The sequence below is a fragment of the Monomorium pharaonis genome, chromosome 2 (genome assembly GCF_013373865.1).
Source record: "Monomorium pharaonis isolate MP-MQ-018 chromosome 2, ASM1337386v2, whole genome shotgun sequence".
Lineage (NCBI taxonomy): Eukaryota > Metazoa > Arthropoda > Insecta > Hymenoptera > Formicidae > Monomorium > Monomorium pharaonis.
The window spans coordinates 7,235,127-7,260,373 of record NC_050468.1 but is presented as its reverse complement, the minus strand read 5'-3'; the positions used below and the strand labels follow the sequence as shown (position 1 = coordinate 7,260,373).

At 30.1% G+C, this 25,247-nt stretch overlaps 2 protein-coding genes across 4 annotated transcripts in view; one reads left to right on the top strand and one right to left on the bottom strand.

The window, feature by feature from the left end:
- Positions 1 to 2,514: 2,514 nt before the first annotated feature.
- LOC105840746 overlaps positions 2,515 to 25,247 on the bottom strand; it is a 171,261-nt gene continuing 148,528 nt past the window's right edge. Inside the window, exons 1-3 of one of the 2 annotated variants that reach the window (XM_012687795.3) lie at positions 6,846 to 7,103; positions 3,997 to 4,587; positions 2,515 to 3,453 (exon numbers count right to left, since the gene is read on the bottom strand). In XM_012687795.3, coding sequence (XP_012543249.1) covers positions 3,353 to 3,453; positions 3,997 to 4,587; positions 6,846 to 6,864 — 711 coding nt within the window. In that variant the 5' untranslated portion in view covers positions 6,865 to 7,103 and the 3' untranslated portion in view covers positions 2,515 to 3,352. Of the gene's footprint in view, positions 3,454 to 3,996; positions 4,588 to 6,845; positions 7,104 to 25,247 lie in introns of those variants that run through there. The other variant, XM_036282343.1, reaches the window with a different exon arrangement.
- LOC105831265 lies at positions 20,209 to 24,141 on the top strand. 2 transcript variants are annotated; one of them, XM_012671267.3, is made up of 4 exons: positions 20,209 to 20,337; positions 20,952 to 21,028; positions 23,274 to 23,613; positions 24,023 to 24,141. In XM_012671267.3, the coding sequence occupies exons 3-4, from the start codon at positions 23,307 to 23,309 to the stop codon at positions 24,112 to 24,114; spliced, it is 399 nt and encodes a 132-aa protein (XP_012526721.1). In that variant the 5' UTR covers positions 20,209 to 20,337; positions 20,952 to 21,028; positions 23,274 to 23,306; the 3' UTR covers positions 24,115 to 24,141. The 2 variants fall into 2 exon arrangements, with proteins under 2 accessions (XP_012526721.1, XP_028050333.1); XM_028194532.2 differs by lacking the exon at positions 20,209 to 20,337 and adding an exon at positions 20,408 to 20,488.

The window sequence follows — 25,247 nt, the reverse complement described above, 5'->3', positions numbered from 1 at the left end:
CGCGAAAATGTTTCACTCGAAATATACACGCGCGATATACATTGATGCGCATTCTTAAAATTGCCGAATATACGATCGCCGTAGAAAAAAGAAAATCTGTTGTAAATTGTAGCTTTGGTTACTATAGGTAGACAATGTAAAAGCGTTTCACGTTTGGTTCATGATTTTCGGTGATAATTTTATATCGAGATGGCTGTAATTAACAAATTATCGAAAGACCCGAAAATTGCAAATGTTACAAAATAAATAAAATCCCGTAATTTATCAATTTTTTAATTTTCATAATTTAATTAATTAACATATGTAATTCGTATTACACATATGCGTTTATATGTACACGTGCAGATTTTGCGTTTCTACACTTCAACCAGCTCGTATAAATCCGAAAGGGCAAAATATTAAAGACGATATGCGGTGGACTGTTGCCGAAGGTTCCTTGCAATAATAATTTATAAGATGAGTTTGTTCCGCGCGTGTAATCACAGTAATACTTATATGAGAATCTGTTTCTCTCGTTCTTTCATTCTTTATTCCTCTTCCTTCATTTTCACAGCATCAAAGATATTTCGACTTGTGCTCCAAAAAATAAAATGTGCATATTATTCTTTCATATCTTGCTTCAAGCATAAAACGTTAAGACTTTTACGGAATAATTTAAGCTAGAAAAAACACAGATAAATGTATAGCACTTAAATGAAAAATATACTTTTCTATATACGTGTACATATATGTGTTTTTATTTAATTTAACATATTTGATTAAAATTTTTTAGCCTAAACATTTTTGTTGATAAAAATTTAATTTTAAATTGCGATGAGGCATTTAAAATGAAAAAGAACATTACGTACATATGTGCATACATTTATGAATATTTGATGAAAATAAAATAGCATAAAATATAATACATCCAAAAAATATTTTGTCAGTAATTAGACATCACAAAATGTCAAACGTTAATTAAATTAGTCTAATAAGTAAAAAATTTGCTTTTAAAAAAATACTTGAATTAAATTAAAAATCCTGACGCGTGCCAACTTGTTACTTTGATTATTTCAATAGTAATCAAGATCAAACAAAATGTAACGCGCTACACATTTCTGAATAGTGAAATACATGTTACATCATCACTCTCTTTATCGAGGTCGCTACAAGAGTAGCGAGAAGCCTCGTTCACAGAGTAAATATGGTCCCGTCTGCTGGATTAGATACTCGTAAACTCTTACAGGTGACGAGAGATGAGGGACGCGGAGCAAGGGATGAAAAGGGGTGGGCACTCAGGTCCATGAAGGAGATGCGAAAGAGAGGAGACGGAGCGAGGGGGGAGGGGGTTGATGGCACGCGGAGGCCGAGGTTGCCTCGAGTAGCGAAACGGCTGAAAGTTCCTTTCATGTAAAGTAATTAACTACCGGCAACCGTTGACAAACACCTTACCCTCGTTCGCGGGCCTTCTGGCTTCGAGTGTCCCGGCGTCGTTTTCCTAGCATGAATCCACCGCTATCCCCTTTATCCTTTCAAGGGAGAAAATTTTTGTATTTTTCATCAGCCCTCCGACCTTTCGTTTTCCTCGCTGTTCTGGTCACTAACTTGTCTGGCTTTATAGCCTGCGTTCCTTTTCGTTCTTGAGGCTTCTCCTCCCGCATTAAGCTTCTATCATCTTTGATCCTCCTCGGCTTTTGCGCAAACCACTGGCCGCGGAAAATCGACCTCACCCTTTTATTTTATGAGGCCCTTTTATTATCATATATTCTCAACAAGAAACCCGTATCTCAAAAGCGCTGTAAAAATTGTACGCACGTGCAATTTTTCATCTTAACGTACACAGGGATTAGTCTCTTGCATATTTAAATAGTGGCCACAAGAAGAAGAAGAAGGACTAGAATTTGAATTGCAAATGCTCAAATTAATAAAGGTTTTTAGCAAGACGTACATCCAACATTTTTACATAAAAATATTTCTATATAGGTATATTATTTTCTGAGTATAAAAATATATCCTCAGAGATACTTAACACCTTCAAAACATCTATTATTTGGAATTTTAACTAAACTATAAGTTTACTTATGATCTTAGTAGTTTTATCTTCATTTTCACACCCTGAGAATTTACCTTCAGCTACAAACTTTTACATCTCCTGGGATATTCAGACTTTTCTGATCACCTATTCTCAAGAGATACAAGTCTGTATTTTTAATCAGTATACGATGAGCGCCTCCATTTACCCTTCCCTTTCTTAACTTTATTGTTCAGTTACGTTGCCTTTCACCACGATGTTGTCTACTCCTTCTCAGTCTTCTACTACTTCGTCATCGACGTCCCATCGGGCCAATAAGCGTCGAAGTTTCTACGTTAAGTGGATAACGGGCTTGACAAATAATTATGAACTTTGTACAACGTTGCCAACGTCATTTCAATTAGTTAGAGATTTATAAATTACATAAAGAAATTAATAAATTAATTATAATACGTATATAATATGATATATTTATTAATAAAACTCAAATCATAATAAACATATACGAAAGTACTTAATTTTTAATTAAAATGATAAAATTTGACAGCCATTTCTCAGTTTAACATAGATATTGTTATTGCAGATAAAAATCTATTAAATATTTCTAAATATTTCAATTTAAAGAAATAACCATTTCTCGTATATAAGTATCAAAATGCATTATTTATTTATTATATATTATAATAAGCGTGAAATTATCACAATACAAATGACATATGTAACAAGTTATGGTTCAATTTATGATATATATTTGTGTATTTTATTTTGGTAATAAACCATACTACTGCGTAAGAGATAACAAATGCACTAATTTTAAACTATTTTGTATAATGCTAAATTAATCGTGATAATCTGTTTCCAGCTTCTGTTCTAACATCATTATCAATGTCAGTAAAAAAATGTTTGTTGCTTGTTACACAATTACTTATTAAATACATATTAAAACTAATATTGTACCTTAAGTATAAAACATATATCGCATATAAATTAATGACACATAATATAAATGCTATTGAATTCAGTCATTAAATTATCTAAAAAAACAAAACAATTAAAAATCTATGCATATAGAATTAAAGATAAGGAAGTTAATCAACAATGACAGTAAATATCTATGTACTTTTTTAAAATTAATAACAGACTTAGAAGAGAAAAGTTTAGAAAAAGAGACGGAAAAAAACATTTCTTCAAAAAAAGTACAAGTACAATCTTGGAATGCGTCCTGCTAAAATAAATTATGCTAGATTAATAAAAATTCTAATTATAAATTTGTTAATTAATAATCTTTTATAAATTATAGAACTTTTGTCATCAAACGTTTTTGCAGTAACAATCAACGAGCTATCTTCGCCACCAACTCTTTTCCATGATGAACCGAACCATCAAAGACAAAACCATGAGGAAAATGATGACCGCCGCTGCCACAAGGATGGTACTAAATTCTGTTAATAAAAATCATTTATCTTAGAACTTTTTGTTTCTCAATAACTACATTTAATATAATAACAGCTATTATAAGATTCTGTTGATTAGTTTTAATCAACAGGATCTTATATCTGCTCGATTGTCCATTATTAATATAATTGGATATTGCTACAATCACTCACCTGTTGAGTTAGACTCAAATAGCAACAATGTTAACTTTTTGTTAATAAAAAAAAAAAATGCCGATACTCGTATATTAGTTTACTGATACTGTAATATACTTAGACTTAATAAAGTTAGACAAAATAATGATTAATCAACTTTCTCAGTAACAAGTTTTACAATCCTCTTATTAATAATTTTTAACTGAGGAAATCTTTTCAAAATATGAGTAGAATTGTACATACATAAGAGAAATATTTTAATTAATTAATTTGATAAAAAAACTTTAAACGTAATAGCAAATAATTAATTTAGTAAATAGTAATAAAAAAATTCTGTAATTATATGATTAAAAAATATATGAAGCAAGGTCACAGATTTCAATCATCAATGCTCACTTCGGGATTTTTTATCGTCGTTCTTCTCTGCGATCTCGTTGTCCGTTGTATCTCTCGGTACAAAAGAATTTCTACCACAATCAAACTTGAAGAACCGGTAAGGCGTTAAGGGCATTGAGTACGGGTATTGACCGTTATTCCCTTCGGAATGGAATCCCGTGGCCGGTGTCAGACAAGCTTGGAAAGGTGTCAATGGTATTTCCATCCTATGAGTCGTTTCGTCCATGGAATACGAATTTCCGAATGAAAAAAGTCCATATGGCCAACCGATGTGATTTGGTGGCGTGATCGCACTGTAAGGCGGAGGAATCTCGACATAAGGTGGTGGATCGTCATTACTACTATTGTTTACGATAATCGAAGACGGTGTTGTCACGGTAGTCGTATCGCTCGAGCTTTCACCTATGTCTGTGTTATTTTTTAGTGTCGTGGATTTGCCCTGAAGCGATAGTCTTGATGACGAAACATCACCTTGCAGATACAACTCGTTCATGGACAACCGCTCGTCCGGCTGTCTTACACATGTGTTTGGTGTGTTGTCACGTGCTTCAGTGGACAACAATTGCTCGATCTCTGGGTTTGCCGAGAAATCTGTAATTGAAATTTAAACATACGCTCCTTTGATTGATAAAACATTATATTAACTTATAACATTCTCTTATTCGATTATTTTTGACCGATATAAACCTTTTACGAAAATAAAATAAAATGTAATCAAGGTATATTCATATAAAATTTATATCACAATGATAAAAATAAACTAAAAGTATATTTTAAGGTATTGATATACATATGTTATTATTTACGTAAACTGTTGTAAATCTCACAACTCGTGACAAAAATACGAGTTATTAAAAAAATAATCACGTGCACGCTATATGTAAATTATAAGATTAGCTTTAATTTACGATATGCAAAGATTAACATAATACTACATCAACGAATTTTAAGTTATTGTTGTCTCAAGAATATTTTATATCGTTAAAGCACGTTTGATATAAATAATTCATAACGCGCTCTTATGTAAATAATCCAAAGACAATCATAAAGCAATTTTATGTTTCCACTTTTTTTCTTTCAACGCACACACGATTTCCTTATTTCAAACGGATATAGATAACTCGTAAATTTATTACGCAAATACAGCATTCAATATGAGTATAATTGTGTGTATCCGCTGCATAGACACACACGTTGCATATTTAATTAGCAAATACCTTGAGATTACTTTCATCTACGAAGGACAATTAACTAATTTAACGCATGTATGTGCCCAATCGCATCAACCTTTTTAAAGATTACTTTTATTGTTTAAATTCTTATATTTCATATATCCTACACTCAGAAAAAGTATTGTTGAATCAATCATTAAGTGTTGACGTGTCACAAATTGCCACAAACATACACTATTAATTCATCTAATTGCTGAATTTTTATTTTAATTTGTAAAAAAAGAGCACAGCGTATTGATCTAATTAATAATATAATAAAATTAATAAAATAAATTGATGTTGTTTATTCAACTTTTTTTCTATGTGGAAATTGCAAAAATGTGAGAAATAAAATTTCTAAATATGTAAAACAAAGTTCATATAATAGATTTTTGTGTTACGTATTTATCGTCTACATCTCTCTCTCTCTCCCTCTCTCTCTCTTTCATTATATCATAACTTGTACATAAATACAGAAAAAAGTTTTTCGACAGTTATTTTACAGCGTTTACAATATGAAATATACTTGCATGTGCCTTGTTACAAGACTAATAAACTGACGCGTTTAAAAACAGGATTTTAAAGTGATCTTTTATGACTAATACACATATTCTTTGGTAGTAGCTATTTTATATTCAAATACTGACGCCAATTAGACATTCGTATATGTAATATTTATTTTATCGTCTCGAGAGCTCGCAGCCAATATGTTACCATCACACTAAAGCGCAATAGCTGAAGAAACACTTTCTATTATTCATGTACACCTGTGAGCGATAACGTAAGCCGAATTCCCGCGTTTCCCTCTCGTTGCATTAAGCACATGCATCTATTCAAAAGAAGAGAGTTTCACCCAAAAACATCGAAGACGCACGTGCACTTTCTATTCTATACGACCTACATTTACAGCTAAATAATGTTACCATTTGTCACTTTTAAGTAATTTACATTTCTTTCTAAATCTCATATAATGCTTCATGTAATATTCACATAAAATCGTTTCACATATATCTATTCTCTAGAAGCACATTGTATTACGTCACAAAATAGATATTTGCAGATATCGAAGAACTATAAATTTAATAAAAAATTAACAGGAGATCTTGTATCAGATTTTATATACAGAAAATAGAAAATTACAATTGCAATGTAGCACAATTAGTGCTAATTAAATCTCTTAGAGCCAATTATTCTAATTTCTTAGTAGACTCATCTATCAGATAAGCATGTGCCTATTTTCACTTTTCTTCTAAATAAACATAAAGACAGACACATATTTTCCCGATAAGTAAGTTTACCGAAACAACAATCAGTTCTAAAAGATTTAATTAGAAACTAATTGTGCTATAGTGCAAGTTAACCCTTAGTTACATAACGTGCGTAACTCACACTATTTCACATTTTAACATCATTCCTAACGAGTCACTTTAATAATAAATTCCAAACAATTTCACAATAAAAATTTAACGATCTTACGGGAATTATATTGCGCAATGTCGTATCGCATTCAATAAAATCGACAAGAAACGGAGATTACATAAATCAAAATACGCCCAATTTACTTCTCCCGGCGCCAGTTTCAAATACAACCTATAGAATGAGAATTTGCAAAAATTACACGAAAAGTTTACCGCATACCTTTTTCAACATTCAACATTTCTTCATGCTACGTATACGTCTTGAATAACGACTGAGCGACGAAGAACGTCGCAAGTATCGTGCACGTCCGTGATACGACTGGCGATCAAAATGATGCACCTGACTGAATGTACACTATGATACGCGTGCACGCTCGCATAATCGCGTGCCGATTGCGGACCGGCGATAAGAGATGCGTCGCGAGGATGATGCTCAACACAACTGAACGCAAGCAGCGCGCACGACGCGCAGCGAAACTGCGATCGCTCACACGGCCAATCGGCGAGCCATACGAACACGATGAGGGAGTGGATACGTGATCGACCATACCGATCCCGCAATACTGTAGAACTCCCGTTGTCCACGATCATCCAAGGTCACCGGTACATTGGTTCCCAAGTAGGAAGAGCGAACGGTCTCGCGGAGGAAGCACGCATTGTCGTTGACAAAGTAAGAAAAAAAAAATAATAATTCGTCCTCGGTTTATAAAACGATTTCTTCGAGGATCATTCAAAAGATAGACCCAAGTCGCGCGCATTAAACCCATTAACGCGCATTTCCATTCAACGCGCATGTATAAATCTACACATATTTTGTAAATTGTTATTATTGCTCTTCTCAATTGAATAATAATTTCAGTTTTATCCAACAATATACAAAACATTCAATTTCAAAATTATATATACAGCAAAATAAGATGAATTAATTACACGGGAAATTGCACAATATTAAATATAATCTTATTGAATTAGCGTAAACCCAAGAAAGGGGTTAGGGTCGACGTCTGATTTAATGGTCGGCCTCGATGCGACAAGAGCTCCAATTATTCGAATTAAATCGTATATGTGGTTTCAAGCGAGCAGGCGTCGTAAACTTCGTATCGCTACAAAGCCTTTCGTGCAGAAAATTATATATCGATTATGCTATTGAAGTGCAGTTGTATTCTGAAATACGTTGTAAACATATAAGACGGGAGAATACAAAAAATGAAATGTGAAACGGGCGTGGAAAATTTTACTTTAACTAGTGTTTATGACAGAACTATTATTAATTATTACTATTTACGATGAATCAGTGGCAAACACCTGCAAGCGTTAAGAAAACCTATAATTTAACAATTATATTGAAATAATGCGGTAATTATAAAATGTTAATGATTGAATGTCTATCATCGACTATGATAAATAAAGCTGCAACTTCTTGGAATTTATTAAGATTAGAATTGATTTATTGCTTGAAAATGACATTTTTCTAATTTTACGAACTATTAAAAGTACTGTTTACGTAATGTATTTGTGTCTATATTTTTAGAGAAATATTCTGTTAAATTTATATATTTAAAACATTTATATATAAAAGATAAGATATTTATATCGCATATTGATAATATATCTCATGCACAATCAATTATAATAATTTATTACAAAGTATGATATACATTCTCAATATCTAATCGACTACTTAAGATTGAATTTTAATAAAGAAATCCGATTAAGTTTTTAATTTTCCGTATGACACGTGCAAAGCTCGATCTCGCGCCGACGTGAGATATGGCAGCCGGTATTCATAAAAACTTATTTTGTTGCTTTTCATGCGACTCGCACGGCGCGGATGGCGTATACTTCACACGGATACGCGTTATATATTCGCGATTACGTGTCTCGGCATGTCCTTCGCGAATGCGAATCCCTCCGGAACGACGCTCGTTCTCCAACTGATCCTTTTACGGTCGTCGGAATAACTCCGTCGTGATTTCTCGCGAATTCAGAAAGACTTCGGCCGAGCGCTGACGATTTTCTCAAGTTAGGCGTCATTTTCTCGTATGTTTATTTCCGGAGACAGCCGACAATCGTAAACCGACTGCGGAATGAGACGTCACACTTTCGCGATACGCTACGCGGACCGTAACGACAAACGGCCGGCCTGATTCTTCACAGGTGATTGAATGTGGCGTGACATTTCTATCACTTAAATTAAATGACTGAAAAAATATGATTACATAACATTTTTTGTAACTACTTTTATAAATAATACGAAAATTTCGTAGCAAATACAAATCGGATCATGATACCGTAAGGGAAAATATCGTACAGTTACAATAGTAAGAAATATTAATTATATATAATAATAATTATGATAGCACTTAAAAAATTATTCGTAATATCGAAAAGCCTGCCTGCTTGTTGTTGATTACAGGCCAATCTGTATCACCGACGATTGATATAAGATACTATTAAAATTATAAGTACAAGATCAGCTCTTAATATATCTTAAGGTAGCTTTCAAAACTAGCGAGATATCTCTCGCCTGCAATTGCGTGGATGATACGGCGTAACGGGAAAAGAGGAAAACGCACTTTTCACGAACGTTGGTCATAAAAGTGGGTTACTACCGGGATGCGCACTACGACAGCTTCGCCTACGTGAAACTACTCTCATGGTACATCCGTGTCGTCTCTTCTTTCCGTACGCGATATACGTATATGTATAACGCTCGTATAGCGTGTATATCCGCTGCCGTGTCCTATAAGCGCACAGGACGTGCCTGTTAAAGTTTGACGTCGTGCTCGATGCTCGCGTGTGCGTCGGCATCACAGGATAGACATCATATTTGGGGAGGCATAAACCGGAAGCGATGACGTCGAGATCGTAGGAAGCAATGATAAGTTGAGCAATTAAAAATACGACCGCAAGTTGCCGTTTTTATTTTAGAACGTTTATGATTCACGATTACAAATAAAAAATGGAATTAATAAAGCAAAAATTCGTAGTCCTTTCAATTTGACTGTTTTTGAGTTCTTTTTAAATATTAATTTAAACTAAAATCTATTTGAAATATTAAATAGATAATATCTTATCATTTAGCGATACGTTTACGAATCTAACGTTAATTAAATACGTCTGATAAGAATGGCAAGGCAAATCTGTGTATACTATTGTGCAAGAAACCTATTTGTAGCTTACAATTGCAGATTTGTATTAGAGCACTTTCATGATCGATTTCCATTCTTCGACTGGACAATCTCACTGGTTACGAGCGAGCGCTAAAGACTGTCACAAAACAAACGAAGAAACGAACGACTGTTTAGGCCACAAAGGACGAGAACGGAAGCCCGCGCTCGCACACTTTATAGCAATTTTGCGAAGTTGCGGCTCAAGTACACAAGTTCGACGTTCCGGACTGTACCGGGTAGATTAGATTTGGCTTAAGAGTGGATGAACTGTCCTGCGATAAAAGCAGGTAATTCAGCGACGCTCGCTAACTTCGACACGACTTGGGCGCCCGGAAAATAATCAGCCGCGGGGGTTGAGTCGGTGTTTGTGTCGACGGGCCACGACATAGACAAACCTCCTTGTTCGAGAGAACCGTTACCTACGGCAGCACGACGAAAAGGGACCGTCTTTGTGCACCGTGGAAATCGTAAGATTGGTATCGTCGCTCGGCTGCCACCCGGTATTGCGCTTCACGGCAACATCACCGCCGTAGTGGTCGTCGTCTTTTATTTCGAGGGAAATTAACGACGACCGCCAAGTAATTGTCGGGCGTTAAGCTCCCGCGGAACGTAATTACGCGAGGACAAAGCGCCGCGCGAAGTAAATACGAAAACGCGGCCGCGGGACGAATTTGTCGCGGCGCTTTCCGAGGCGACGAAACTTCTTCGGAACTCCATCGTCGGCTGTTGTTCCCGTTTGTGTGAGTCTAAAGTTTTCTAATTGACGAAAGAGTGTCTTCACAGCAAGCCCCAGACAATTAATAAAATTTAGATGCAGCTACTGGTAATGATAATGTCGCTTTTTTAATGTACTGGTAGTCCCTCGATAGAGATTTTCCATATTTTAGCAGTATGTTCTATAAGCAAAAATAAAAAGAAATTCATAAATATAGAATCTCTCTAAAATGCTTTACTACAAAATTATAGCAAAATATAAAAGTGACAAGATTTTACAGATTTTATATATTGCTTTTTATATATAACTTTTTAATAAAATATTTTAAAACCTATATTTGTATATAACACTTCTTTATTATTTCAGTCCATAGAATATATTGTTAAAATTTGTACGGAAAATTCGGGGGCATTTTTTTTTAATTAAATCTTATTCAGCATATTTTTTTCTTAAATACATGAAAAGTAAAATACATTATAAAACTTGTTTAGAAAAAAAATTATTAATTATCTTAGATTCGAAAATAAAATTATCACTTTTAACAGTAGCAATAAAATAGCAAAAAAAGTATTACAAATTTGTAATATTTTCTTGCAATATTATTCGATACTTTGTCCTTTAGAATATTTTTTCTTTAAATTTTAAGAATTTATTTCTAAACACATTTTTAATTTTTTAAACATTTCAATTCAATAATATATAACAAATTACATAAAATGATATATTGCGTAAAAAGTATTAATGGCAAGTATAATAATAATATAAAGCATAAAATTAATTCTCTGAATTTATTCTTTACAGTCGTGTCTACAAGCCGTTGTTTGATTACATCAAAAATTCACGGATACTAGAGGATCGATCGTGGCGATTATCTTGTGGGAACGTATCTGTTATACTGCGGGTAACTTCTGACGTAAATTGAGCGCCGCGGTGTCGTAATTACTGCGAGAACAAAGCGCAAGGCACGCACGATGCGCGCGTCGAAGTAAACACGAAGATATAATGGCATGAATTTGTCGCGTGCCGGCACAGGCGCACCGCTGCATTCGTTATCGGTGCTATTGCGACTACAGGTGGGATACACCGCTGCAATTTAAAAGTCCATTTGTTCTTGGATAACGTCAGGAAACGCCGACGCCACCGGCATGCGCATTTTATCCGAAAAATATTGAGACTGAAAATAGTATAAGAGGCCGACACGTAGAAAGAAACGTGGCACGAGTATAAAGTACACGCGAGGAGGAAGAAAAAAATCTTAAGTAGGTAAAGAACAAAAAATACTTCTCAGTCTTAATCTTGATACAATCTTAATATTTCAACGACATAATTTTTGATAAATTCCTTGAGAAACTTTTAATAAATAATATAATAAATATTTATAAATTTTATTCTTCAGTTTTATTGTTCATGAATTTATATAACAGCTAATTTTTAAAATAAAGTATATAGTATCTATTACGTAAATGATAATATATAAATTTTTATCAGGTTACTAGAATTATACATTAATTGAAATTTATATAAGAACAAAATGTATATGTAATAGATTTTACTTTTTTACTGAGAATAGGGTCACTGCACCAGTCGCTGAACGGTCACCAGTAAATGACTACCTAAGAAAAATATCAAAATAATAACAGTGTAGAATAATAAATTGTAAATTAATTGATATTTTGAAATATATTTTTTATAAACATTTGATTAAAATATAATTTCTTATTTAAAAATGTCATTATATTACGTAAAAAAAAGAAATATGCACCGGTCATTTACTAGTGTTTTTGGCGTTTCCTCACTTTTTTAAATAAAACTTATTTATTTTCTTATTTTCTTCAAAATATTATGTAACATTTTAAAAGAATAAATATACAGCTATTAGTATAGAATAATGTATTATTATTTTTTGTTTATTGACGCACTATAATTTATAATATAAATCGTAAATTTCTTATTTGTTCATTAACTGGTGCAGTGACCCTATATACCTTTCTTTTAATAATTTATCTATATATGTTTTTTAAATATCTTTGGAGTATACAACTTTTATATAAATTTTAGCTTTTACATAATAAAAATGACTTTTACATAATAAAAATTTTTTGATTAATTTAAAAGAAAAAGAGAAAGAGGGAGAGAAAGTCTTTTATTTAATAACCTATTAACATAACTGGCCTGTCAGCAAATTTTGCGACCATTACGTCAGTCTTTTTATCGTTTTTTGATGTACCTAAAGAAATATATACTTATACTCATGAAAAGATGCGTGTGTACGCGTGTACGATATTTGTATGCGACCTTGATTGGGACACGCACATAACACACAACTGCAAACATTTTATATAAGTGAAACATTTTATGTAAGTATGTAAGTGAAGTGATGGCGGGAATTGAGCGTAATACCTTTCACCGGTTGTAGAAGTAATTCCTTGCATATGACGTATTGAAAAGAAAACAATGAGCATAAATTGATCTCGAGGCATAATTATTGTATATCTTTTGTCATTTAAATTGAATCAGCAATTAGCAGTAAGAATTCATGATTTCTCCGATTAATTATATGCGACATTGCGTCTTTATATTAGCGTTTTTACTATATATCAGCGTTTTATATTGCGTTTATATTAAAATCTTTCCAAATATAAAAAAGTAATTAATCTAAAAAAAAACTTTTTAAGAAATACATTGAAACGCTTTTTATATATTATTTTATTATATTAAGTCCATTTTATAAACAATATAGAACTAGTAAAATATAGTCATACAAATGAGTTACAAAAAAGCGTTGAATGCAATTAATTTAGAATTATCCTTTAATTACTGTTTTGTAGATAACCTTATAATGACGAAAACTTCTAATAAAGTTATAGAAATTCTAAAAATTTTCAATAGCTTCCACAAATTTTTGCAATTTATTATTGAGCTTAAAAATAATTGTTGCCTGAGTTTTTTAAATCTTCTGCTGAATATAGTAGACAATACAATTTATATAGATGGGTTTCACAAACAAAGCTTTCCAAGGAGATATCTTTCTTTTTACTCACATCGCCCGTTATGTCATAAAATTGAAACGATATAGCCTGATTGACAAAGCAATTTTATTGGTCCATTCTAGTTATCAGCAAAAAAATCTTAAATTTTACATAAATATTTTACATAAATATTTTACGTGAAAATTGTTATCTTGAACTGATTTTTAATGAAATAAACAATAAAATTAAGTTTACAATTATTAATTAACAACTTTTTTTTTCTGCAGGACCTGATACTGAATTCGACCAAATCACGAAAAAATACTATTTTATATTAGAAACATTTTGCAATCAGAGATATCTTCGTCATTAATTGACAAATCTGTATTCACAGCCAGATTCAGATGCATTAACAAATTAAATATTGTAAAGGTTCATAAGGATAAAACAGAATTTAATTTGAGAAATAAAGTGGTTTACAAGATTCATTGTAAAGATTGCACTGCATCTTATGTAAGGCAAACAAAAAGACGATTAAAAACTAGGATTAAAGTACATATGGACAATATAAAATTAGAATCCTCGACACGTTCAATGGTTATCGAACATATTATTGACATAAATCATTCATTTGACAGGAAAAAGATCAAAGTTCTTGACAAGGAATTAACCTATAATAAAAGATTAATTTCTGAAATGATTAATATCAAAGAATAACAGAATGGAATTAATTGTTATCGGCATTCAAATAACGGATCAAGCTCAGTTATCATTCAGAATATTACTGGTTTTACAAGTTGACTTTACTTTTTTTACTTTTGAACGAAAAATCTAGGAATGCATTCATCTTTTTGACATCACATTCTTGAAACTGATTGGCATAATGCGTTTAATACTAGCTTATTTAATTAAATATTTTATGTGCAAGTATTGTGTGCGACCGTTAACCTACATATTGTATTCATATTTTCTACAATGCGTTCAAATTTAATTTTGTATGCTACTGATAATTTTATATACATGGACCGATTGGGAAAGTTTAATCTAATTGATTTATTGTAATACAATTTATTCCATTCAACATGGTGAGATTAAGATTATGTCATTAACAGAATTTGACAATTTCCTAATTTGTTAATTTTTAAAGCACGGCAGAAAATGATTAAGTATAATAAAAACGTTTCGGTATAAATTGTAATTTAATTGTACTAAATAAATGCTAATGTGCCCGTCAAACTTAATTGAGGTCGATAATGTAGTTATTCGTGCACATCAAGAGTTATATATTTCTTTTAAGATTTGGAAATCCTATTTTAGAATTTAAATACAAGTATTAATATCAGTCTATAAATTAGACTATATACCGAGAATATATAGACATTTCTTTTTCAGACTGCTCATTTTATCATTCTGTATCTGGATTTACAATTATATAAAGTTAAATTAACTTTTTTCTAGGCTTTTAATTTTAATTTAAATTGCATGATATGGTTCTTATATGTTATCCTTAGAAAAATACGATTTCATTTTGTAGATATATATCGTAAATTTTGTATATTAAACAAATATTGTCATCAAGTGACAGTTCTACGTAACAAAATTAAAATTTTTTGTTTCTGATATAAACTCGACTGTTTTTCTCTAAATTTTGTGCGTATTTTAATTATGTAAAAGAGACTTTTACATTTCTATAAACCCAATTCAAAAATTAGTTTACTTAAAAAATGTCAGTAAAACAGATGACTTTAAAATTTCTTTAACTTTTTATATTTATCTATTGTTTCTCAAATCAAGCCAAAAATGTATTAAAGTCACGAAAAATAAGTAAGAAAGATAACAAAATTTCATTAATTAAATGTAGTATCTTTAGAAGTGTCATTTTTAAAGTTAAGTTTGTCTAAATATTATTTGAATAATTAGATTAATATCAAATCTATGTCTAAGCAGTTAATTTTTTTTTATTTACAATGTATACACACATATGTACTTAGTGTATATATTTTGTCTTTCTTAAAAATATTCTTTAGGGATCTCACTGCTTTTTACATATTTCGTACATTTCCAATATATACGTATCATTATACATTTGTAAAACATCTATATTAGTTATATTTTTTTTATTATAAAAATTAAAATTGCATTAATAATTGTGTATATATTGTAAAAGACATTTTTTTCGCTTTTTCATTCTATTTTGTACAATCCTATTTTTGTCTTGAGTTCAATTAAAACAAAATGTATCACACTCAGCAATGCATTTCATTGCTTATATTGATAATCTTCATCTTTGAAATTTTCTGTCAATTTGCACGTGAAAACCCTTTAAGGAATAAATTGCTTTGCATGTTCCATGTATATATGTGATAACTGAAGAATCTGAAATCTCTCGTGACACTTTTCACGATGTCTATTTGCGTTGTTTACACTTTTGCATCTTTGCTCTCTTCCTCTCTCTCTCTCTCTCTCTCTCTCTCTCTCTCTCTCTCTCTTTCTTTCAACCACGTGTAACAACGAGTAGAAATTTCCAAGTTAGAAAACTTGACGATGTTCCGCGTGCAAACATCACGCGAAATAATAAATGCGGAAAGAGCTTAGTGGAATTTGCGCATCTACGAACATCGTGATTTGCATGTGTTTAGCAGTACACGAATAGGAAAACATGTTTCACAATTATGATTTAAATAACACAACGCGTGGATTAAACAAATGACTTTGAACTATTGAAGCGTGATCTCATTGTTTTCGTAAAGAAGAACAAAAGAAAAATTTGTTGCTATAATTCTGTTTTATGTGGATAAGTTTTATTATAATAGATTACGTATATGTATATGTTGCAATGATTATAAGCAGAAATGTATAACATCCGCGAAATTAAATTAATACAATCGTAAGCATCCTGTATTATGATTGCAATTTATAGCAAATCGTAAATTAACAGCATTTTAAGATGCGTGATCTGTTTTAGTATCAGGTACACTAGATTAGAAAACAAAAATAATTAATCAACATTTATTTCTTCTAGACTGGAATATTCCACTATTACAAACATCGACAATTTATCTGTAATTGTTGAGGTTCTATTTAATATTAATGACTTACATAGCAGACATAAATATGTAAAGAATGCATTTTTCTGTCTCTCTCATTCTAATAATGCATGAATCTATAATGTTGAACAAATATACGTAAGATGTACGTCAGCATATGCATATGTATGATGCATAAGATCAGTGTACTGTAACTCTTTTAATAAAAAAATTATATTAAGTAAATTTAAGTAAGTTAAAGTAAGTTTATATATAATTTTATACAGTTTTATATTTAAAAACAAAACAAAAATATTTCTTCTCCTTAAATAAAAAAATATTTTTTTTTTATTTAAGTAACTTCTTTAAAAATATCATTTAATCTACAAATTTATATTAAAAAATCGTATTTATATTAAAAAATCATATTAAATGACATATATATTTCATATATAAAGTGTATAAGAAACTGAAAGGAAGACAATCGATAAATGAATGTTCTTTTCGCATATCCTCAATGCACGTCTCTGCACGTCATGCATAATGTTCTCAATCTCACGAACTTTAACTGCGTTCCATGACTCAACTCTAATTAAAACTATTTATATCAATAATAATCTTGTTGCCATGAACAAGTGTCTATTTGTTTAATTCTCTTTTTTTCTCGGATAATTCCTATATCACTGTTTACGATGACGTTTATACATAATGATATAGCTGTAGCGAATTACCACGGATGTCACATTGCCATTTTGCTTCCTCGCTGACAGAAACCACCGTCACACCCGGAAATTATGTGGCGTGAATTCAGTGCCTTAACGTTCGACAGCCTGTCTGAGTACATTTTCCGGCGCTACACGTTAGTCGCCGAAGTCTCGCGAAAGCACGACCTTCCTGACATTTTAAGATCGTATATTACTGTGTTGCAGGAGTTACATGTTTCCCATATAAAGTAAATCAAGTAAATAATTACCACCAAATGCGTTTTATTTTACATTGATTAATACACAATTTTATTAATAATAATATATGTCATAATGTCATTATTTAGAACAGTACGTGTTATTTCAAAGAAAATATATATAGATAGGACTCAATATTTTAATTTATAAGATAAATAAAAATATTAAAGTAAAAGAAGTAAAAAAAATATTCGTTTGAATATCTGTTTTATAAATATTTAATAATATTAATGCGGAAGACAGAATATTAATAATATAAGTAATATTTTATAATAAATACATTAATTTGCTACAATTAATATTTATAATAAAAAAATTACATGCATCAACAAAACAAATTTATGTTTCATCAGTAAATGTATAACTTGTAGAATTTTTACATTAATTTTTAAAATTAATTTTTTTTTCTAATCACGACATGTGTAATTATTTTTTTTCTTATGCTAAGTTAAAAAAAGATAAAAAATTAAGTAGACATACTTTATTAATTTCCTTATTTACATCTATCATTTTCATTCAATTTTAACACTACTCTACAATTTAGATAACAGCTCATCTGCATATTATATTTCACTAATTTGGTATTTTACATGTTAAATTTTACTTATATGCATTTGCAAATTTTTTTTGCCACGTGTTGTTCAAAGCGTGCCTTTTTTATTATCTTTTTTATCAAAACGTATAATTAAATATGTGGAAAGAAAACATTTCACGTAGTCTACAGATAATATATATAAAAACATTCAGTCATATATGTGCATAAAGAAGACTAATGAATAGTTATATTTTTTTAAATCTACAACTGTCAACTAAGCAGCACTCCGTATTCAATTACTACAGCTAATTGTATTCTGAGAAAATATATATAATGTTTGACGTAATGATACGTTACGTCATACTACGATGCAGGATTTAATAGTACACATAAAAAGAATTAGGGCTCGCAATAATTTCTTGCTATTATCACATTTCTTCATACGTTTTTCAATTATTTTAACCAACATAATTAATTATCTATCATCTATGTTTATTGACAATAAAATTGTTATATATTATAACAAGACATTAACTTGATTTATTATTATAAAAATACTTTGAAAAATGTATAAAGGTAATTCTAAATATATACTTGCACAAAATGTTTTAAATTCGATACGCTAGTCACATCAGTGATTAGTCCAAATTTATATGTTAATCAAAATTATCTATAAACAATACAGTCCTTATGTTTGGCGTCAATTCGAGAAACAAATCAAGTGTACACATATACGTGCAGCCTCTTTTACACACATAGATGGAAGCTTGATTCGGTCGATGACACGAAGCCACACATGCAACTTTTTTCCGTCGTGCTTTTCAACATTGACGAGTGAGTGACGAGTGTCACATTCGGCGCCAGGGTGACTTGCGAAGCGGCGGCGCCGTTCGAAAGAAAGAAACAAAAAGCGAAAAGGGGTATACGATAAAACGACATGCGACCGGAACGACGACGGGCAGGAGACGAGATGCAGCAGGGAGGTCGCATGCATCAGTAAGAAGTAGGGAGAGGGAAGAAGGGTGCATCCGCGATGAAGGCGCTACTCGCGAAGCGAATGACGATCCGAATTTTCGTTACATGAACGGCTCATGTATTTTTTTTTTTTTTTTTTTTTAACAGACACCCGGTTGGCGCCAAAATCATTGATTAAATTCTGGCGCCGACCCATTTTTCCCCTTTCGCGATCTACTCTCCCTCCTTTCCTCAACTTTTCCTCAATCCCCTCAAGCAACATGCCCCGTATGAGACAAACTTTTTGGCAACAGAATGTACTCGCGTTATTGCCGCACCGATTGAGAATCACTGGGATCACTTGGCTCTTCGAACTAATCCATAAACACCGTTCTCTCGTGCATCGTCGCAGCATCTATCGCGTATCGAGGGCTTCAGAGCCGAAAGTCGACACTCGATAAAATACGAACGCGACACACATCGCTCGTGAGACTTTTTTTCCTCTGATATTGACATTGCGATGCTTCACGCGAGAGTATGACTCGATCAGATAGCGATTTGATGGAAATACGTTGCTTCTATAGAGACAGCAAGGCAAACCGCGCTATGTAATACAGAATGTAAAAATTTTATATTAATAATTGTTTCAGTAAGTTTTTCTTTATCTTATTTTTTTGTATCATTAATCAATGAATAAATCATTTTGCTGTTAATTATATGTTTTTTAATCAGTAAACATCAAAGAAAACGCGGTCTAACTATGAAAAATTAAATTCCTTTTTCAATAGAATACACACAATATAGTATATGTACACGCCTATATTTTATATTTCTTTTAAAATATTAAAATTGCACAAGCATGTTTTCAACAAAAACATTCTTGTTGTCAAGAAAAAAGGTCTATCCAAAAAGGTACTAACATAAAAATATATATATAACAAAAGAAAAAAAGCATAAAGCCTTTTTAAATAACAACACATAGAATTTGCTTAGCTACAATCTTCTGATCCAGTAATAATTTTCATATAATTCAAATAGTATATAATTTGGCTTACAAGTTCAATCTTGCTCAATTTCTTTTATAGACCATAATATGTAATAAATTGAAAAAATGAAAATTTTATATTAAACTTTAAGAATTAATCGCAACTTTTTGTACGTTTCTTAATCCGCGATTGTGTTAACTGCTACGTATTTAAACTTCCCGCTCCTCTGTTTTTTTTTTTTAGGAGTGGGAAATTCAATATCTAGAACTGATAACGTCAATATTGGTAAATGTGATTCTCCGGTCATATCTAAGTGTTCACGAGATAACACATGCAGTAACTGACAGTAATAATTCAGAGACAGTTCAATAAGACCACGTGCCAACGATTAAGTGAGATTTTTTGTTTCAAACTTTAATTTTTTAAGAAACTTTTTATTCTGATTAATCTAGATCTAATTGTAAAATAAAATATTTTATTGTGATACTTATACCAATGTATTTGCCTTAATATACACGGAAAACTACGATGTTTACACTTTATGTAAATAATCTCAATCTCAATCTGTAGATATATTATTCACAGCAAGTGTTATAAATCATTATATTTTTAATAGATACGCGTCCAATCAAGTATTGAAATATATGCAGTAAATTATGTGCATAAAATATGAATCGCAATAATAAACTGTATATAATTTCAAAAATTTACTTAGAATAACATTAACGTACTATTTGTGAGCATCAATATGTAAGATTTTAATTATTAATATGATTTTTGAAATCATATTTAATATTGCGCAAAAAAATATTTTTGACTGATAATGGCTTTATGTCGTGTTATCTTATAACGTTGATATGTAATCGCTTTGCTATAGCTAAATTAACTACTTGACTTTTATTCCGACGAGTCAGAATTAAATGTCAGTTAAAAAATTATTACTTCACTGTTTAAACTGTGAAATCATAACTTTTTTACAATACACAACTTATATATCTGCTTGCAGGTTACAATTACTACACTAGATAACATCACTGACGTTATCATCATTACAAAGAAGTCAACAATACGCAGATACATCAGGTATTAGTGTAAAAATTTCCTTATTCTCACAATCAGTAATTTATCACGATATCATTCTTTAACAAAAAAAGTTTTGCTCACAAATCGTGTGCGCAAATTATATTTAGAATTTTTCGATTTTTAAACTGTTACAATTAGAGAGAAAAAAAAGTACAATTTTTTTAAAGTTATTTTAAAGAACAAAGTCTTTATTTTCACTTTCTTAAATTGATTTTATCCGAGAATGTTTTTATACTAGGAAATAAGGTAGATAATTTTAAAAAGTCTAGGTTTCTATGCGTTATTTTTTCTCATAAAGTATATATATATATATATATATATATATATATATATATATATATGAGATATGTCGAGTTAATATAAAAAAATCAATATCGTGATAAAAACTAAAATCTTGAGTAAATAAATATTAATTAGATAAAATAATTAAAATAAGAAAAGCAAATAATAAGTATATAAAAAAAGAGGTACACAGTTTAAGACGTTTTTATTAAATCGTAATTACTACAGAAAATTCTAAGACAATATGATTGTATTAATTACTTAGTAATTACTTCTACATTACTAATTATAAGATATAATCAAGAATTATTTAAGCTCCAATATATAAATATATTTTATTAAATAAAACTTGCGTTGTTAAAGAAATCATGTGCAGATTACTTTTGGAAGAATATGTTACTCTTAATATGTATTTTTTTTAACAAAGAGAAATGCTATCATATAAAAATATAGATTTATATATGTTATATTATATATGAGACAGCTCAATAAATTAATCATTTTTGTATCACTTATTGATGGAAAATTTTTACACCAGTGATGCCATTAGCGTATCATATCATAGGCACAAAACGTATAATTTATTATAAAAATTGCTTCCGCTGGTGATGAATAGGAAGATAAAAATTGTTTTCTGCGAATCCATAAAGATAAGAGTATAACGTGAATTTGGTATCATGGTTGTATATGAGACATACGTATACAGAATCGAATTCATTAAAATATATATAATAACATGATAAGATATATCATTACGTAGACTATTTCGGATATTCCTTTATCGCAATTATTCCTTTAAGTATTCCATTGTCTTGAATAAAAATAATTATGAGAAAGAAATTGTACGTCTTTCAGAGATAAATTTTGTAGTTGATAAAAATACGAATGGAATAAGAATATAATAATAATAAAAGATGCCGATCACTCTGGGAAAAATTTTGACCGTGTTTTTTATAGAAACAACTTAACATTTTGATTAGTGCCCTGAAAATTATTTTTGTGTAACTGGAAATCCATAGAACTAATTGAAAGAATTGACTTAGAAAATAACTTAAAATTTTTTTTAATAGATAGAATAGCTAAGTGCAATTTTTAATTGCGCGGGGCTAATTAGAAATCGCTTAAGAAAGAATTATGACGTCATAGACAAGAGCAATTGTCACTCTAAATCTTAATTACGTATTCACAAATGTTAGTTGTCGATGGAAGGTTGAGTTAATCATTAAAAAAAATGTGATTACTTTAACCTATATTTATAATACATAACTTAATTAAATAAATTAAAATTTACATTATTTCTATTACTTAAATTTGTGAATGTAAAATTTAAAAATTAAGATAGTAAAGTTGAATTATGGTTGTTAACTTAAAATGTGTCTTATGGAAAAGTTGGAGTTACAATTCTGATTTCAACTTAACTATTCAAAATCTGTGATCCGTAATCATGCTTTCAGATTAAACATATACTTATTTCGAAATTATCAATTTCCGTTTTCATATTACTGACATATCTATTTTACAATTATGCGTAATAGTTGGTATCTTTATTTACGTATTCCTTAAATGAGATTGCTGAATGCGCTCATCATCGTTGTCTAATTGAGAGAATGTGCATTTACTGCAACTACAATGTGCGATGATAAAACTGTGTTTGAAAGACTCGAGATGTCTTCTCATAACCGACATTTACATTTGCTTAAATCAGTCTTTACGTTTTTTAACTAATACTATTCCTCTGACGTCATTATTCTGATGACGTATTTCTAGTCCAAATACGAGGTTACGTAAAATTTGGGTTAATCAAGTAATCCAAATAATTTGATTACTAATCGTGGGCCCCAAAATGGGTTGCTTAACCGTCTTTTTTTTCCAGAGCACAATTATTAATTCATTATTTTTCAAAAAATTTCTCTTTTTCTTTAAAAAAATTATACATTTTGTACAATCTTTTTTTTTCTTTCAGACTGTCCAACAATTGCTACGGCGTGATAATCCAATGAACGTTCAGAATAAACCAAATATTTATACAATAAACAATGCCGCGCCACCCTCATACGACGAGGCAACTGGATCATCTACATCAACGCCATACAATCCACAATTCGATCAAAGATATCCACCTGTAGTAGTCGGTCTGTCATCTTCGGGAGCGTTTACGCCTAATACATATCCACCTAATTATTATCAAGGTAGAACACCTATTCAATCGTCTTATCCACAATATGAATCAGCGGAACAGCAAAATCAACCAACGACCATAATTTATAGCAGACCGTTGATAACGGGGACTAGAGAAGACAAATGTAAGTTAAAATTAATATTATAGACATTAGTAAAACATGATTTAAGACAATCTGTGCTTGAACATTAAAAAAACAGAAATCGAAGTATACTACAAAAAATTCTTAAAAAGAATTAATTTATTGTGTTTTTTTGATGTAATTAAAGGAAAATTTATTTAATTTTAAACTACTAAGTAAAAAATATTAATGTAAATATCATTATGTATGTTACCATAAATAGCTATATAGAAATAAAATATTTATAATAATTACAGTTCCGTCATAAAATAAATTTTATCGTGTTACATAATTTCATTGGTAATAGTGCATATGGAATACTTCATTAAGAATTTATAATGTATCTATATGTACGCGTGCACAACTCTCTCCTATTTAAATATTATTATAAATTTCTTCGTGTTTGTTTTAGCATGCAAGTTTGTTCGAATAGTCTTGGCACTACTTATGTTGGCAATTCCAATCATTTTTTTAATAATAATATTTAATTCTATTCTAAAATAAATAATAATAAGAGAAGCGTAATATGTATTATATTATACTACAATATATTATATAATACAATTATGAAATTATACATAAATTATTGTACCTAATTGTTCATTGTAGTTATAATATAAAATTCTGTAATTTATTTTATTAATAACAGTAAAAATTATTTTGTAATTTTTTAAATATTATTAAGCTTATTATACATTTTAATAATTTTAAATATCCACTGTAATATATAATCTTAAAAACCTAATAAAACTCTTATATGTGCCTCCATTTAAAGAACAATCAATTTTGTCATTGTGAGCTATAAATCATGTAATTGTTCCGATAAATAAGTACTTACTGGAAAGTAAATTAAAGCAATTATAAAAATATAATATATACAAGCATGTTTATTTTACGCATTACTATTTGTAAATTGTATATTTATAACCAAGTTTATTATACATATATACTTTTTTTTAAATACAAGGTAAATTTTTAATCCACGAAAACCTTGTAAAAGAAAACTGGCACTCTTTAAGGATATCTTGGCTCTATAATAACAGCTGAAAATGATCGAAATTGCAAGCTTTTCTTAGATTCGTTTTTCAGATTTATTCTTTTCTTTTCCTTATCAACAATAAAAAATTTTGATTATAAATACTCAAATGTTGAAATTAGTTGCAAGAAAAAACAATAAAAAATTTCATTTACTTTATAACTTATGCAAAAATAATCCTATGTTACAGTTTTAAGTAAATAAACCAGTAAGTGTATCCAAATAAACTTTTACACAAATATTTATTAGAATTATATTAGTATAGATACATAAAACATTTGATTCAATTCGTAATAATATTTTCTCATCAATTTTGCAAATAAATGTTATAAAATGTTATTTTACATAAGAATTAAAACCAAATAAAAAATTAAATAATTTTTAAACAATAAAAAATGCTCAAATTTTACAAATACATTTACACGTAATATTACATAATATTATCTGTAAAATTCTTAAATTTTTGATATATTACTTTGAGATGTGATAGTATTTAATAGCATCTTGTGCTTGCTAATCACAACTTACATGCCGTGGAGTATTTCAGTCACCAATCACTGTAGTTCTTATGTAAAAACTTGTCATAAAATTACTACCTATG